General features: G+C 35.0%; 1 protein-coding gene across 1 annotated transcript; it reads left to right on the top strand.

The window, feature by feature from the left end:
• The first annotated feature begins 16,608 nt into the window (after positions 1–16,608).
• LOC130977835 (uncharacterized) lies at positions 16,609–18,246 on the top strand. The gene has a single exon (XM_057902219.1). The coding sequence runs from the start codon at positions 16,609–16,611 to the stop codon at positions 18,244–18,246; it is 1,638 nt and encodes a 545-aa protein (XP_057758202.1).
• The last annotated feature ends 840 nt before the right edge of the window (positions 18,247–19,086 follow it).

The following is a 19,086-nucleotide window of genomic DNA, read 5'->3' as shown; positions in this document are numbered from 1 at the left end:
AACCGATAGATGAAATTCATTGGTCATAGGAATGACATACATCATATGCACTTGTATGTTTTGTTTGGGAATGCACATGTTTTTGTTTACTTAATTGCTTAACAATAATTAACTGCTACGTGAATTATTTGCTGTAACTGCCATCTATACCTGTGCTTTTCCTTATCTGTTTTTGCCTGTGTTTCCTTCTGAGAGATCCTTCTAGTAGGTGGAGAAGGCACTAAGAGTTGTTCCACCTAGAGTTTAGAAGATTCCTAAAAAAGAAAATGAAGAGCTAGATTATATTAGATTCCTTAGACATAGTCACTTTAATTCCAGTTTAATGAAAATTTTTGGATATACATATGTGTTGTTGGAATTTTGGAATGCCTCTGGATTTCCGGGACATTAGTTAATAACTATTCAGGCACATTTACCGTGCTGAGAACTCCCCAATTCTCATTCCATGCATATATTGTTGTTTTTCAGATGCAGAATGTGAGGCACCTCGCTGAGCGTGCTAGAGACTCTTGGGATGCGAATATCTACTTTTGGGGTTTTTATGCATTTGTATTTTGTATAAGTATATAAGTAGTATTCTCCATTTTTCACAAAACTTGTATTTTGTCCCTTTTAGAGGTTGAACTCGGAGAAATAGGATGTATATCTCTGTCTTTTGGGTATGGACTGGGTTATATACATATGTATATTTATACTCTGGTCGGCCTTTGCTTCGCAGGTCAAGTTAAGAGCTTGTACTTGTATCTTTTTGGGTTTATTATCTTTATTATACACTTTTATCTATCCCATTTATGCTTAACCGTTTCGAGTGCGACATGTTTTCTGTTTGTTTTGTTCAATCTTTTCTTCAAGGCTCCTAGTTAAATTTCTTTTCCTATATGCCTATGTACGCATTTTACTTTTAGATGTCGTAATACCTCACCACCTCTAATTTACGAACTTAAGCGTAAAGTTTTATGTGGTAGGGTGTTACATATTCCTTGCTATCAGAATGCCGTAGCCGGAAGCATGACATTCTGATAGTAAGCGTGCTACACAAACCAATTCCAATATCAAATCATTTCCAAAATCTCAAATCATTTCCAAATATCAATTCACTTCCAATAAATCAAGAAAACCAATTCAACAAAGACAACCAACAAACCAGAATACCTAACCTTCTCAAACAATCAATAAATCATTTAGGCAAACAATTACATTCATCCAAAGTAACTCAGTTCAATCCATATGAATCTTGTAATCATAAAACGGTCCTATCTCGATCGCGACTTAACTACCCGACAGACTCCCCTTTATACTTATTTCATAAGTCGCATCAGCAATACTAACTTTGATAGCTTCTAGGTAATATCCACAGTGTTGACGGTCACAACAACAGTAACACAAGAACATACCAAAAGGATGTAGCAGTAGCTCCAATGATGAATGGAAACTTCAACGACAGCTATAGCAATAACTCACGGGAAACAAGGCGGTGATGCCGCTGACATTTTTTTGGCAAGAACGGTGACCTAGCTCCGGCTGTTCAGCAACAACGACTTCAGTAAGGGATGGCTCCAATAGCCACTGGCAACTCGACGACGACTAGGGTTCTAGCGACTTCCTCCCTGGCGATTCGCATTTTCCTTCCACTACGGGCTCCTCGGCGACGCGGGACTGCCCCTCTGATGGCGATGGCGATGCAGGACAACCCCTTTGACGGCGATGACTCTCCCTTTCGTAAGCTCTCTCTCTCTCTCTCTCTCTCTCTCTCTCTCTCTCTCTCCCCTTCTAGCTCAACGACGACGACACCCATCCCTGCAACACCGTCTCCTCTCTTTCCTCTTCCCCATTTCTTCTCCTTCTTCCTTTGACTGTGGGTTTTGTGTATGTGTAAGTGTGTTGTGTGTTGAGTGAAAGATGAGAGTGAGGGGGTAACGACATGAAATTAAGGAGGTAAGTGAGGGTGAGTAAATGTGGGTAATGAAATTAGGGTTAGTGTGGGTTGATTTAGGAATTAGAGTTTCTTTTTTGAACAATTAATAAAATTAGAGTATAGAGTAATAATTAAAAATCAAACATAGTTCCATATAAGTACTCTTGAGAATATTACTTATTTTCATTTACAAATTTATTTTTCAAATAAATACTCTAATTTAAAATTAGAGGTAATCAAATATATTTTTTCTTTATTCATAAAATAAAGTTCAAAATCTTAATATTCAACTTAAAGCATATAAAATTCTTATTATTTTTCAATTACTAAAATTTTAAATTATAAATAAAAAATTTTTCGATTTATTTTTCAAAAACTCTAAAAATTTAATTTGAAATAAATATAATAAATTATAAATTACTTATTATTTAGTTTTCAAAACTACGGGGTCTTACAATTAGGATTTATTATGTTAATTTATTATAGTTAGAATTGCATAATGTTAGTGTAGGTTATGGTAGGGTGAAATTAAGAGTGCTTGAGCTGTTGGCACTACAAGAAAAAAGGTCTCTCGCCACACTTTTTTCTTGCGACACTTTAAAAGTGTGGCTAAAAAGGGTCAATAGCCACGCTTTTGAAAGTGACAATTCACTAGAGATTTTGTCACATTTTTTCTTATCACGCTTCAAAAGTGCTTTATGAAAATGGCAATTGATTAGAAATTTAGCCACACTTTTTCTTGCCACACTTCAAAAGCGTGGCTATAGACAGAAATAGATACACCTGTAAAACGTAGCGAAATGTTTTTGTTTTCATCACATTTTTGAAGTGTGCCCATTTCCTTTAATTCTGTTGGAACCCCTAAAAGTTATTCGGCTTTACGAGAAATTTTAAATTTTAAATTTAAATTTTAAATTTGACAACTATTCAAATGAAGATGGCAAAAATATCTTTTCATAAAGATACTTTGTTTAAAAGTGTGATTTATTTATTTAACCACACTTTAAATAAAGACAACACTTTGAAAAAATTCCTATTATTTTTCAATTACTAAAATTTTAAATTATAAATAAGAAATTGCCCGATTTATTTTTCAAAAACTCTAAAAATTTAATTTTAAATAAATATAATAAATTATAAATTACTTATTATTTAGTTTTCAAAACTATGGGGTCTTACAATTAGGATTTATTATGTTAATTTATTATAGTTAGAATTGCATAATGTTAGTGTAGGTTATGGTAGGGTGAAATTAAGAGTGCTTGAGTTGTTGGCACTACAAGAAAAAAGATCTCTCGCCACACTTTTTTCCTGCGACACTTTAAAAGTGTGGCTAAAAAGGGTCAATAGCCACGCTTTTAAAAGTGACAATTCACTAGAGATTTGGTCACATTTTTTCTTACCACGCTTCAAAAGTGTTTTATGAGAATGGCAATTGATTAGAAATTTAGCCACACTTTTTCTTGCCACACTTCAAAAGCGTGGCTATAGACAGAAATAGATACACCTGTAAAACGTAGCGAAATGTTTTTGTTTTCATCACATTTTTGAAGTGTGCCCATTTCCTTTAATTCTGTTGGAACCCCTAAAATCTATTCGGCTTTACGAGAAATTTTAAATTTTAAATTTTAAATTTTAAATTTGGCAACTATTCAAATGAAGATGGCAAAAATATCTTTTTCATGAAGATACTTTGTTTAAAAGTGTGATTTATTTATTTAACCACACTTTAAATAAAGACAACACTTTTATAAATATCAAAATCTAACCATACAATCTATCATCCAAAAGTAAAAAAAGAATATTTTCACATGAAAATAATTATTAAATTATCATGGTAGTATCCACCAATTTATTTTATGTTCTTTAAAGAAGTAACAAAACCCTTATTCCCCGTTCTCCTAACCGTAATTCATGCAGCAGCAGTGCCTCCCTCCCTCTCCTTCATTTTCTTCATTCGAGCACTTTTCCTCAAACAGACACGTTGGACGGTAGCAACAGTGGTGGGTTCATCGTCACTCTCATGGTGACGTCGCGATTCCAACCACAACGCTCTTCTCCTCATCCTCCATCCTTCTCATGCAAGAGCAGGGTCATTCTTCGTCACTCTCAATGCGCCGTCGTGAGTCCCAACTGCAGTGCTCTTCTCCGTTACAACCGTAGTAGAGAATGGTAGCATCTAGTCTGTGCTGTCGCCATAAATCGAGCAGCCCTCTCCGTCGCCGAAAAGCCGTAGCTATCTTGTAGGTGGATTTACACCGGTTCAGAATTCCACAAAATAACTCCGTTGTTAGTATAGTCCAAACCAATAGTTAATCCTCAAATCAAACTAAATTTGGTTTTGTCACAAGTACAAACCCTAATGAAAATTTACCGAAATATTTAAATCTCGGATCGTCTCACAAGGAATTGCAATGAAATGCTCAATTATTGGCTATGAAGATGCAAGGGGGTTTGATTTTATATTTTTGCAAGAAAGTAAATGGCAAGAAAAGTAAATAAACAATTAACTAATAAGAGAAAAGAAAAGTACTCTTGGCTAGACATAGGTAATTGAGATTACCATCCTAGTCTACAAACTATATATTGACAATTATGAGGAACCAAGCTCATTAAGTCTACCTCCAAGAGTTTTAAGTGCGTAATATCTACTCCTAAGATTGAGGTACGTCAAATGGCTTGATCAACATCAACCCATAAGTCCCAACCTATCTACTAATTAGATTAGTAGTGGGTTAGTGTCAATGGGTGTCAAATTGATCACCAAGGGCTCTCAAATCACCAATTCAATGAGACCCAATGACTCAAGGTCACTCAATTTCCTTAGCCTAGGCCAAGAGCAAAGAAAACTACTCAAAAACTAGTGCAAACATTTTATCAAACACCTAGAGTGCAACAAAAATAAACATCACAAAATGCATGAATTACCAAAATCCATAACTATCATAAGCAAGAAATCAACAATAACAAGTGAATTAAACATCAAAAGACATAGAAATATAAAATTGCATCAAAGAGAAATTGAGATCCAACAATTGTTCATAAACATAAAAGAGAGCAAAACAAGAAATTAACAAGAGAACTAAGAAGATTAAGACAATAGAACACTAAAATATAAAGAGAATTGAAATCAAAACAAGAATTGAAAGATGAAATTGAGAGAATTAAACCTAAACTACCCTAAATTCTAGAGAGAAGAGAGAGATTCTCTCTCTAGAATTCTACCTACAACATGATGCAAAAACTAAACTATGGCTACTTGGTTCATCCCTCTTCAATCATTGGGTTCAATAGCATCAGAAATGAGTTGGATTGGGCCCAAAATGCTTCAGAAATCGCTGGCCACGAGTTGCCTTTAGTGAGTCACGTACATCCTCCCACGCGTACGCGTCACTAGACGCCAGGCAACTATGGCAAATTTCATATCATTTTGAATCCCCGGATGTTAGCTTTCCAACGCAACTAGAACCGCCTCATTTGAATCTCTGTAGCTCAAGTTATGATCAATTGAGTGCAAAGAGGTCAGGATTGACAGCTTTGCGGTTCCTTCATTTCTTCATGAGTTCTCCCACTTTGCATGCTTTTCCTTCATTTCTTCAATCTAATCTTTGCCTTCTAAACCTGAAATCACTTAACAAACACATCAAGGCATCGAATGGAATTAAGGTGAATTAAATTTAGCTATTTTAAGGCCTAAAAAGCATGTTTTCACACTTAAACCCAAATTTAGGGAGAATTACAAAACCATGCTATTTCATTGAATAAATGAGAAAAAAGTTGATAAAATATCCAAATTAAGCATAAGATAAACTACAAATTTGGGGTTTATCATGCAGCAGTCCGCGTCGTCACCAAAAAGCCCTTGCCGTCGCAGAATTCGGCGTCCAAGTATGGCAGAAGGAATCACAGTCTGAAATCAAACCTGAATCTGTGTCATTTAGATTTTAGTGTAGTTTATGATGTTAGGAATTTTCCATTGTAAATAAGTGTTTCTTTGTTGAGACATGATGAAACTTTAATTACAAGAGATTATAGTGGTCATTTTTTCATTTTAAACTGTCTCTTATCTCAAGTGAAGAGCTTTCCAAAAAGTAGGATGGGATTAGAAGGCTGAGGGCTCAGATAATGCACACTAGTTATTACATTTCCCACAAACTTCAACTTATTATATGTTTCAATATTGTAATGAATAATCTTTTTATTTGTTTAATGAAAGCTAAACTAGAAAGCTTGAGGAAGAGAATAAAGGTTTGACTACAAACTACAGGTACTTGAATGCTGAAAGCTTTAGTAAAATTTATTTTATGGTAATATTCTTTAGTTATTTCTCTTCACTCATCATGAAATATGAAAAGCATAAGTTTCATGAAATAGAGATCAGACAAAACTATTTAAGCCTCATCTTTGTTGTTTGGTAATTTGGTTCATGTCATGTCATGCAATTAGGCTGTGTTTGGTTTATGTCTTAAAATGATGAAGATATAAACACAAATACACAAGAGTACATAGATACAAGAAGACATTAATTTTATATTCTGTTTAATAATTAAGACATAGACAAAACACACAACTCACAATTTTATTAAAAAGTCAATTTTATTCTATTCATTTCAGCATCATCATCACCACTTCTCCCTTTTCATACTCTTTCAAAATCATCACAATTTACCATAGCATCATCATCTTTAAGACCAACACAGATTTTTCTTAATTTTTGATAATTCTTCATCCAAAATAAAATCAATCTCATAAGCATAAAAAAATTATCCAAAATTGCTAAAAATTAGCATAACAAACACAAATCTCCATCAATCCAAATACAGAATAAGTTATCACCTCATTCATGGCAAAGAACACCAATAAAATTTAATCCAAAATTTAATATTTATAAAATAAACAAAAGTGCTTCGATAGTATTCTAATTGAATAATACAAACATTCAAATATTTTATTAAAAAAATTAAAACAAATACAAATTTAATCTGAGGTAGAACAAGGCAACAGATAAATGAAAAAAAAAAAGAAAGAAATGGAGAAGAATGAAAAGAAGATGAAAATGAGGAAAAATGGAAGAAGGACAGGACCGACGAGAAAATATCATATCTGTAACGAGATCTGTGGTTGCTTCCGGTATAAATCTGTAGTTGCTCTCGCTGCCAAAGAGAAGAAGAACAAAATTTGAATGGGGGAGAGCATCTTTGTCGTTACGACAGTCGTTGTTGATGTTGATCAAAAAGTGAGACAGAGAGACTTTCTTCTTTGCTGTGATACTACCTCCAAGGAGAAGACAGAAGACAAACACCGCCACCAAAGAGAGGATGGAAGCAACACCATTGAAGCCCATATCGGGCAACAACAATGAGCAGAGAATATGGAGGCTGAGAGAGGAAATGAAGAATGGTTGAAGAAAAAAAATTAGGTTGAAGGAATACAATGATAAAAGTTTTCAGTGTTTCAACTTAAAAATTAGAGTATCAGCTAATTGGAAAAACACAAAATACATGTTTTTTGTGGGTATTTCTATGTCACCGTGTCTCTCTTAGTTTGTGTCTCACATGCCAAACAAAGAACACGTCCCACCGTGTCTTTGTCTTTGGCATACACAGACATCAACCTAACGGTGCCTTAGAGGACAATAAGGTTGAAAATATCAAAGGGAACTTGCAGCACAGAAAGAATATTAGATGCTTCGGCTGCTACTAAGGAGGCTGAAGCATTAGCAGAGGTACGTGCCGATAGTGAAGCAAGAACAAAGCTAGAGAATCGTATAAGAGAAGCCGAGGAATGTTTCTCTACCAAGATTAAGAGATTCGGGTTCTGAAAAATCCTTGCCTTCTTATGAAGGCATGGTGCAGGAGGTAATGAGATTATTGAAGCTCTCTTGCCAATAGTGCAACATATGAGAAGAAAACGACATTTTCACATATACATTGAAGAAGCATGAATAGTTAATGTAGTCTGTTTTGAGAATGAAACTGAAACCAATTCATTTGTTCTATATGCAGGAGAAATATAGACGCAAGAAGCAGAAGAAATATGCGCCAAAAGTACTTATAAGGCGTCCTGCTGCTAGAAGGTGACCTAAATGGTTTTTCACTATCGATTTCAAACTTCTATCATTATTCTTATTTTTAGTTAACATATACATACTAGCTTGTATTTATTTTTATTCTGGGGCTATTTGTTAGCTTTCTCATTAAGTTGGTTATGATTTATGTTTCATTTTAGATATCTTTTTTATCTATACGTTTGTATATTTTTATGATTTTATCAGTTTCAATGATTTTTTAACTATCTACTTAGCCTTATGGTTGCTACTATTTGATTTTTCAGTATATGTGAAGCCTATTTTAAGAAGTATCCATAAATTGGGTGAGTTTTTTTTTATCATATCTTCTCAGATTTGTATATTATTTTCATGTACTTTCTATTAGAGTTGAGACGTGGAGCACACATAATTTGGTTCTGGAACTTCTGAATGCAAAGTCTTTAATGTGTGTGTTTGTTCCAAAGAAAAGAAGAAAAAGAATATATCAATTTTTGTTTTATTTTGAATTTAACCCTTTCTTACATTATGGACTTGTGTATCTCGAGCTATATTTATGTCATATATACGTGTGTGTGTTCTGAAACTGTCACACTCACTCTCATATTGCTACATAAATTCTATCATATCAATTATTTTTCTCATGCAAAAAGATTTTTCGAAAAAAACATATAAAACAATTTTCTTATTATGGGAAAGTGCTCCTTTCAAGATTGCCTCAACTTTGGAAGCTGATGCTAATACATTGTAAGTCTCTTCCTCTCAATTATTCAAATTTCTGTATTTATGTGATCCTAGTTCTAAATTCTTAACCGTGGTTTTTTCCACTAGTTTAAAGAAAAATCTTGTTTGAATGAAAATTTAGCTTTATATGGTGCTTCGTAATAATGCCATACTTTTTGTCTAGAATTGAATGTTCAATTCGCTCTTTGGCAATTTTTGTTATTTAAAATTTGAAACTTGAATCTAAAATTTTATTTCCAAAAAGCTGCAAAAAAAATGTATAAATAAAAATTCTGCAGTTATCTACTAGCCTATCATGTGTTTGATACATTACTTTTGTTGAAAATTCAGATAACATTCTTCAGTATGCAATATTTTTCTGAAAACTTTTTTGGGATCTTCCTACCATTTACGTTCTTTTTTAGCAGAGTTCTAGATTTTTTTTCATGTGCTTTTTATTCTTTTTTTCTTGTTTTGATTTAGGACATTAAGTAATCCAACAGCTCCCATTTTTCTATTTCTTGTTCAGTGGGCAGATTTTCGCCTTGCTGCTGCTCTTGGTCTCCTCAGAATCCTAATTTACGTGGTATACATATATCATTTAATTTCTATGCATTTACTGTATTAAATAATTTTATTCGTTCAATCAATAATAGAAATTCATAAAAGTTAAGGTTATAATAGTAAAGGAAAGTAAGCATCAGGCAATTTTACTATGAGTAACTTGTGATAAATATTAGTGTGCTCGTTTTTATGATCTCAAAAATCAAAATATACTCCATAGTACATACATATTTGCTAATTTTTTCTATTTGGATGTTTAAATAGCTGTGATATTCCCTACTTTATTGCAACTCCAGAAAGGGGAATCAAGGATTTAGAAGAAACAAAACAGAAGGCATAATTTCTATTAAGGACTCCTAACTATTATAAATTGTACTTGTATAGTGATGTTATTGTTAATCAACTGCACTTAACTATCTTAATTATTTTTTTCATCATGATGCATTTTATAACTACTTTATTTATAAGAGATTGATATTTAATTTGGTTTGAATTTTATTAATGTAATACTAATTTTTATTGATTATTTTTCTTAAAATTATGCACATTAGAATATATGTAAAAGCACATATTAATTTTTTTTTTAATTTGATAAGGATATAACCATGCTTTAAAAGCGTGGCAATAAGTTCCCATCTAGTGATCAAGGTACATATAAGAAATTGTGGCTATATCATCCTCTATTCGTACGTTTTTGAAGGGTAGCCAAAATCAACCCAATGGACATGTTTTAAAAGCATCGATATATGTCTACTTTTTAGCATGCTTTAAAAGTATGACTATAGGATTATACATACGGCCACACTTTTAAGCGTGGCGATAGATAAAAGCATAGTAAAAAATAAAACGTGCTAATAGATTGATAAAAGTGTGGCGATAGAGCAAGCGGTATGTTTGCATATATGACCCTTTTAAAAGTATGTTGATAGCTTAAAAAGTATGGCAAAAAATTATTGTTACGCTTTTCTCAATTTTTTGGCAAGCATGGCAATAGGCTGTTTTTCTTGTAGTGTGAAAGATTTTATTTGAATATTAAGAGTGCTTAAACTGATCGAAGAATTTATTTGAGTTTAATAAATAAGTTTTTTTCAATTTCATTCAATATATATCGTTTATTTTTTGTATGCCTATTATTAATTTAGTAAAATTAAAATTAAATTTTAATTAATTGCAATGTTAAGTTTTATTTATGTTTTGCAAATTAGTTTTTGATGTTATTTCACTTTATAAATTTAATAAATGGTCCTTTTTAGTTGGACGGTTCTCACCGTATAATTTCCATCCATTCGATACGACCATATAAATGAATCCTCCTCATTAATCACGTTCATTGGTAACCTTATAATTTTTTCATCACTAATATTCGAGGGATAAATCTATAGAATTCTCTCTACATTCCACCCCTTAATATCCACTAATAAATCTTTAACCTTATGAAATTCCTAATCTCGCTTTTATTTAGCTTTCTCTTACCCACAACCCAATTATGTTTTCGAACATCAACCATATTCCTACACCAATGGACGCCATTTGGAATGGATTTTCTCAGTTAAAAAAAATTGAGAATATAAAATGTGATTTTTAATCTTTCATTATTTGTTTTTATATTTATTTTTATTCTTATTTATAAAATTAATGATAAAAGATCACATTTTATTCTCTTAAATGTTAAAAAAATTTAAAAAAATCTGTTTCCGGACGGCTATCATTCTTTTTAAGAAAATTTCTATCTTTAACAATGCTTCTCCACACTCAAGAATCATTCCTTTCCATTAATTACCTTCTGGTAAGATTGTTCATAAAAATTAGTAAAACTGGTTAATTGTCTCAACCAAATTTAAATAACTAATTTTTAAAATGGTTTATAAATTATAACCAGGTTAAAATAGCGATTAACCGAATTGGTAAAAATCGATTTACAAACCGATTATCCAAAACAAAACCGATTTGATGATTTGGAGTTTTAAACTTAGTTTTTCTAACATAAATATGTTATATATTTAAACCGGTATTATAATAGATAAAAAAAAGGATAAAATCATTTTTTTAAGTGTCAAAAATTAGGTTATAAGTTAAAATGATTTTTTTTTTTATAAAATTGGTTTTTAAATGAAAAATTCAATTTTAAACGAAGAAAATATTTTTTCAGATGAAAATATTGGTTTTTAAATAAAAAATGAATTATTTTTAAAATTTGTTTAAAATGAATTTGTTATTTTTACAACCAAAATAACCAAATTTTCTATTTAAAACCAGTTTTTTTTTATTTTTTGGTATTGAAAACTAGTTTAATTTATTATTTTAAATTAAATTTTTAGTTAACCAAAATAAATTGTTTTTTTTTTTTGTTAACCTTGACCATGTATACTCTTACACTAAAGCTTTCAAGCCTCTAGCCAAAATGGCATTAGGATTATTTAACAATCTCCATGTTTATTTAGCCAAATAGGCAAGGTTTCGGCTTTCAAATTCCTTGAACCCCTCCAATGGGGAGCGATAAACTTAACTTGTCTGAAACAAAGTTTGTTGGATTCATCACCAACAAAAGTTAAAGCCCACTAAATCATCCACCACTTCTCTCGGCTCCATTGGTTATTTCACCACCCAATGCTTAATTTCAAATGTCATGTACTACATTTTTTTTCTAGAGAAAGGGGGTCAAAGACCCCGACCAAAAAAAAAACAAACAGCAAACTAAAAACAAAAGAGAATTACTTTTCACCTCTTAATCTGAAGATATCCATGGCATCTGAGGAGAGAGTCTGAATTGTATCTGGTAGGGGAGCATAAAAAACATGAAGCCCATAAGAAAGTTCTTGTTCTTTTTTGGCTAAAATATCTGCCACCAAATTTATTTCTTGAAGTATGTGATTCCAATGCATCTCGGAGATTCTTTTCAGAAGAATAGTGATGTTTTCAAGGAGAGTTGCACACAGATATTAGGATGGGCAACTATTTCTAAAGAAGTTAATGACCATCCCGAAATCCGATTCAATAATCACATGATGAAATTCATTTGTGGTAGCAATCTAAAGCCTTTTAATTATTCCTCATAATTTAGCTTGTATAATCGAACATCTCCCTAAATTGTAAGAAAAACCTGTGACAAACCTACTCAAATGATTATGGAAAACACATCTACAACTTGTATTTCCTCTCTGATTGAAGAAAGAACCATCCATGTTAATTTTCTCAGAAAATACCATCGAATCAGATCACCATTAGCGTTGAACTTCTTTGGAGTTAGCGTTGAACTTCATTGGAGTAATGCTGACCTTCATCATCACTAGGCCAAATTCATAACTTCTACTATTAATAGACACAGCCACCCCATGAGGGTTGGAACTCTTTCCTTCAAACACATGTTTGTTTCTAGAATATCACAAAGATGATAGAGTCACTTCGAATCAAATAGGTCAATCACCAGGAGTAGACAGGTTTCGAACAAGTCAATCCATCTGCTTAAGGTTGAAAAAATCTCTTAGGCAAATTTGGGGCTACAATAAACGTCAGATTTCTCTAGCAAAATGGCAATCGCGAAGCACATGCATAGCTGTTTCATTACTATGAGGGCACCGGGGGCAGGCAGCATCTTGAGACATGTGTCTTCTGTACCTTTCGGCATTAGTGAGAATAGCATCATGAGCTACTAACCATAAAAATTAGCAGATCCTTTCCGGGCCTTTCCATCTCCAGATAAGCTTGAAGATACAGTTTTGTCCTCCCGAGTTCTCTTGAAGCGAGTTATAAGCAGATTTCAAGAAAAACATTCATCAGAGGAGTTCGCCCATGCAATTTGGTCACCTTCCTTCCAAGTCGAAGGTGGAGACATAGCCACAATTTTTTGAACCATCATCTCCGGAAGCAAGCTTCTTAGTTTATCCACATCCCAGCCACCTGAAACGGTAAGAAAATTCGTAAGTAAAATTCCTGAATCAGAGGTAGCACTTACTTGAGGGTGAAGCTTATTAAGGCTCTCTAGATTTGGTGTAAGAATTGCAACTAATCAACCGGTTAATTAAGTGAATTAATTGCCCAAATTAGATTCCGAAAGGTTAGAGAGAGAATTTGAGGATTTAAAGGTGATTTTTGGACTCAGTGGGTCTTTCTGAGTCAAAAAATGTGCTTTTTACGAAAAACCGTAAAAAATTACGAACCGGCAGTTGAACCGGTTGAATCGGTTCAAGTCTGCCCAGTACCGCACAATAAAAAGTAAAAACCGTCAAAAACTTTAGAAAAATATTAGGAATAGAAAATCGGGCATTTATTTTAAAGGTTTGGCCTGAAGTTAGGCCAAACGGGCTAAAAACGCTAACGGATTGGACCGGGTCCAAATTGGGCCCAAGCCCAACATATAAATACACTTAAATGAACCCATTTCAGCCACTTTCACCCTCATAACCTAAACACAATAGCAGCTGAAGTGAGGAGAGAGGTGAGAGCTTTCCACCATTGTTACTATTCACTTCAAACTTCCCAAGCTCATATCTTGAGCTACGGAGCTCCGATCGTCGCACCGTTTACGGCTACGCGTTCCTTGTGAAGAGCTCTACAAAACCCACCCAAGAAACCCTCAAGGTAATCACGAAATTCTTCCAGTTCTGCTCTTCAAAATTTTGGGTTTTATTAGAATTTTGGGTTAAATGGGTTTTTGTGATTTTGGATGTTTAGGTTTGTTCTAATCCTTGCTTAGCTTTGGATTTGTGTTGTCAAATCTGTTGGGAAAGGTAAAAGCTCTTAAACCCTTGTGAATTTATGTTTAATTGGAACCCTAGGTTGATTTGAGGTGATTTGTATGTATATAGTTTGATTATTGTGGCTTTGGGAGCTTTTGGAACTTATTTGTGCTTGTTGGAGTGGATTTGAAAGCTTGGATTGTGGTTGGAAGCTTGTTGGTGCTCATTTTGAGTTTGGGTGCATAAAGAGAATCGGCAAAGGTATGGTTTCGATTTCCTCTATGTAGTATATAATATTCATGGACACATAGGCTAGTGACCAATAGGATAGGTTGAATTAAAATGATGGTTGGTATGCTAAATGTTGATGAATTAATGAATGTTGAGTTGATTGTAATGAATTATAATGATATGATGATGTTGAATGATTGTATGGATTGGGAGTTGGTTCTTATGATAATTGTAGTGTTATGGTTTATGAAATGGTGGGTTTGATGGTGATTTTGATCATAAGTGTTATATAGTTGATGTTGGAATTGAGAATAATAAAATGAGAAGAAAATGTGGTGAGGTTGATGTATTATGCTATAACAGGTACATTTTGATGAAAAATGGAGCTTTGGATGGTTTGGTATTATTTGGTATGGGTATGGTGAGATAGAGTGGTAATTGTGAAGTTTGGAAAAATTGAGTTTTTGGTGAACTTTGTTCGATCATAACTTTTGCCTCGGTTTTTGAAATTGATTGAAAATTGTTTAAAATTAAAGATCTTTGAAAACTCTTTGAATCGGTATAAAGTTTGTGAAAATTGGAATTTTGTAGAGAAAGTTACGATCATTCAAAATTGGTGTTAAAAACCTAGTTTTGAGTATTAGAACATGGGATATAAATTAAGGGCTCTAGTACATGATCTTAAGGTAAATTAGAAAACGGAGGTCTAGGTTTCTGGTGTGTTGAGAATGGTTTGATGTTAGGTGAAGGATGATTGGTATGTGAGATGAGAAATGATGGACTTTTGGTATTTGGAAACTGAGTTATAAAAGGGACAATGGTTGAGATGAGTCGGGGACTCGGATTGATGTGATGGATTTATGTATGCTGAAAATACTTTTGAAAATCACTGAAATAATATTTTTACATGATATTTTGAGACGCTATGCGCCTGGCAGGGACGGTGGTTAATCCCGCCTGTCGAGGTAGCGACGGCGGCGTAAGGACGGTGGTTAATCCCGCTTACGTTGAGATGTGAGGTCTGAGGCAAGAATATCCCGCTCACATCCCTTCGGATCTATAGGGCGAGCAGGCGCCGGTACCTGGACAGTGATCCGGGCACTATATCTCGGGGGTTCCCATATGAGAAATCCGAAGGGCGACGTCTCCATGGAGATGTGTCGGGTTGGCAGTTGAACCGACAATGTGATATCACAGCCAGTAGGGCAGGCATTCATCATATGCATTTCCTATTTGCTTGTATGCTTTGTCTACTTGTAATGGTTTGCCTAATTGAATAACATGCTTACTTGCTATCTGAATTATTTGCCATATATGTTACTACTTGTGCTTTACTTGCTTTGAACATTATCTGTGTTTTCTGCTGGGATTGAGGAGGTTCGGAAGGCGGTGGCGATGGGATCGCATGGAGGATCGGTTGGTGAAGGCTGTGGGACAGTGGTGTTTGGTTAGAATAGAAATCCCTTAAGATAGATAACCTGGTTTATTTAAGTCAAGTTGGTATATTATGCTTAAATGTTTTATAATGCTTTAAGTTGAATCTTGTGATGGATATGAAGCTTAGGATTGCCTTTGGCGTCCCAGGGTCTTATATCCTATATCACTGGGAACTGTAACCATACTGAGAACCTTCGGTTCTCATACCATATTGTTGTTGTGTTTTTCAGATGCAGGTCGCAACCCACCTCGGTGAGTTGCTTTGGTTGGTGACAGGAGCGGAGAATCTTGGATCATTTTGGAGTTCTTTTTGGTTTATTTTGTTTATACATCTCTCCTTTTGTATTTTGTTTTGCCTAGAGGCATGTATTTGAGAGAACAAAACTTGTATAAGCTGTTTTCACTGTATGGTTTTGTATATCAGTATATGTCTAGCCGGCTTAAACTCCGCGAGTCGTGACTAGTTCCCTATGATATTATGTACTTATCTTTTGTTATATCTTGTCTGTTTCTTATGCCTTAAGCTAGTAGCTCCGTTAGTACGTTTATGCTTCGAAATTCTGTTTTTGAGCTATATCTTTCATCGAGCTTCTAGATTATACTATTCTTTCTATATATATATATATTATGTATGAGTTTAGAACTGTCGTAATCTCTGATTAACCTTGGCTTTATGACGCGAGGTAAAGCTTAGGCTAATTAGGGTGTTACATTTAGTGGTATCAGAGCGGTTCGTCCTCGTGAGCCTGAGGGATGGACCGATTGTGCTTCATTGCATACTCTGTGTGTCTTTTCTTTGATGCTATTAGGTTTTCTGTTTGATATATGCATAGCATGCTTGTTTGTGAGTGCCTGTTTGGGATAATTGAAGCACTAGACTTTTGATATTGAGACTGATCACCTTGATATCTATTGTTTGGTGCAGACAGAAATCCTACATGGCTACTCGCGGGCGAGGTCGAACGCGTACACGAGGCAGTAGGAATGAGCAACCAGCTGACAATCACGCCGAATTCATGGCGGCGATGGCGAATCTCGCTAACACCATGGAAGCTAATGCTGCTGCGACTCTGCAAGCAGTGCAGAGATTGGGCCAACCGACTGGGAATGGCAACGGAAATGGGAATGGCGAAGGAAATACCAATGATAATGCTGAGGGTAACGGCGATAACACAGGAGGAGTTCCGATGACCTTGGCGACGTTCCTCAAGGTTCATCCGCCAACTTTCCGAGGATCCACAGATCCTATTGAAGCGGACCACTGGTTCCAGGCTATAGAGCGTGCTTTACAGGCGCAGCATGTTCCTCTCAATCAATATGTAGAGTTTGCCGCTTATCAGCTAGCAGGAGAGGCCCAGCCCTGGTGGCAAGCTGAGTGTCGTTTGCTACAGCTTCAGAACACCGACATTCCATGGGAGGTGTTCCAAACGGCTTTCTACAAGAAATACTTTCCTGAGTCTGCAAGGGAAGCAAAGGAGATGGAGCTAATGCAGCTGAAGCAAGGTTCCATGTCTGTGGCAGAGTACACCAACAAGTTTGAAGAGCTTTGTAGGTTTTCTCGGGTATGTCAGGGTGACCCGGAGACTTTCGAGAGCTGGAGGTACATTAAGTACCAAAGGGGCTTGAAGGACAACATTATGACTGCTGTGGCTCCTATGGAGATCCGTGTCTTCTCCGACTTGGTGAACAAAGCAAGGGTAGTGGAGGAGTATGCCAAGACAGTGGCGGCATCTAAAGACACTCATGGAGGGAGCTCTAGTCGTGGGCGTGGCAAGTATTTTCATCCTAGAGGACAAAGCTTTAAAAGAGGGGGATATACTCCTCAAGGCCAAGGGGGCTTCAGAAAGAACAATCAGAATCAGTTTCAGTATGCTAAAGGAAGAGGAAATCAGAGTAAGAGTTCTCCGGATTTAGCTTGTGATCGTTGTGGACGTTTTCACCCTTATGACTCATGTAAGATTGGTTTAGGTGGTTGCTTCAAGTCTGGGTTACCTGGCCACATTGCGAGGGATTGCACTCGTGGGAGGAATCAGAATGCGGGCCAGAGTCAGCATCAAGGTCGAGTCTTTGCTGTGAATGCCAAGGATGCTTCCAAGGCGGATCCTTTGATGAAAGGTATATGTCTAATTGGTGATAAATCCTCAGTTGCATTATATGATACTGGAGCTTCGCATTCGTTTATTTCATTTGCTAAAGTTGAGGAATTAGGCTTGAAAATATCAGAGTTACCTTTTGATCTACATGTACATACTCCGCATCAAACAATTATGACTAGGTCAGGCTGTAGACAAGTAGGTTTCAAGCTTGAGGGTAGAGACTTTGTACACGATTTGATCTGTTTACCAATGGTGGGGCTGGAGATGATTTTGGGATTTGATTGGTTGTCGAAGAACCGGGTTTTGTTGGATTGTTTTGAACGGACAATTCGGTTTATACCAGAAGGAGAAAATGGAGTAGTGGTAGCTATGGGGTATTACCTAAACTCTGTAATGGTGCACTATAGTGGGGAGGAGTGTCAGGGTTATATTCTGTTGGCTGCTAATGCGTTGGGCGATGCCCACAACTTAGATCAAATTCCGGTGGTTAGTGATTTTTCAGAAGTGTTCCCGGAAGATATCCCTGAGTTCTTGACGAATGGATTTTTGATGGTATAGAATTTTACAAATGAATTCTCGTTGCAAGTATAGTTTCTAAACCAACAATAATCCTTTCATACAAAAAGTTGTTTGTCACTAAAACAAACCCCTAAATTTATAAACCGATCCCTAGGAATTGTAATGAAGTGTCTTGTTATTGGTTGTGAGTTGTTTTGGGATTTTGGAGCTTTTGGACAAGAAACATAAATGGCAAAGAGAATAAACTAACAACTAACAAAGCTCTTGGCAAGATATGAGAACTAGAAGTCCTATCCTAGTTATCCTTCTCAATTGTGATGAGAATTGTTCATTGCTACCACTTAGTTAACCCTTACTAAAGAAAGGAAAGTCAAGTGGATGAATTGACTTGAGCCACAAGTCCTAGCAAACTCCCAAGGAAAGACTAGCTTTAGTGCACTCCAAACCAATTAGCAATCTCTCCAATTATCAATCAACAAAAGAATTAGATAACTCAAGTGTCACTAATTACTCTACCTAGGCCAAGAGGAACAAAATCTAACTAATAGCTATAAGAGACATTTCATCAAACACATAGAGTGCAATACAAGTAAACACATAAATTTGCAAGAATTAAAGAGAGATCTAACTACAAAGGCAAGAGGTCCACAATAGAAAACTAAATCAATCATGAAACAACAAAGAACTTACCAATTGCATTGAAGGAGAAATGTAGATCTACCAAAGAGAATTCACAAACTACAAACAAAGGAATTACATTAGAAGAAGAATCCTACAAGTACAATAGAGGAGAGGAACGAAAATTAGAAGAGAGAAGAAGAAATAGATCTAGATCTAAGAACTAACCTAATCCTAATTCTAGAGAGAAGAGAGAGCTTC

The sequence above is a fragment of the Arachis stenosperma genome, chromosome 1, assembly GCF_014773155.1.
Source record: "Arachis stenosperma cultivar V10309 chromosome 1, arast.V10309.gnm1.PFL2, whole genome shotgun sequence".
Taxonomy (NCBI): domain Eukaryota; kingdom Viridiplantae; phylum Streptophyta; class Magnoliopsida; order Fabales; family Fabaceae; genus Arachis; species Arachis stenosperma.
The sequence above is the reverse complement of the archived record's forward strand: the minus strand, read 5'-3'. Positions and strand labels throughout refer to the sequence as shown.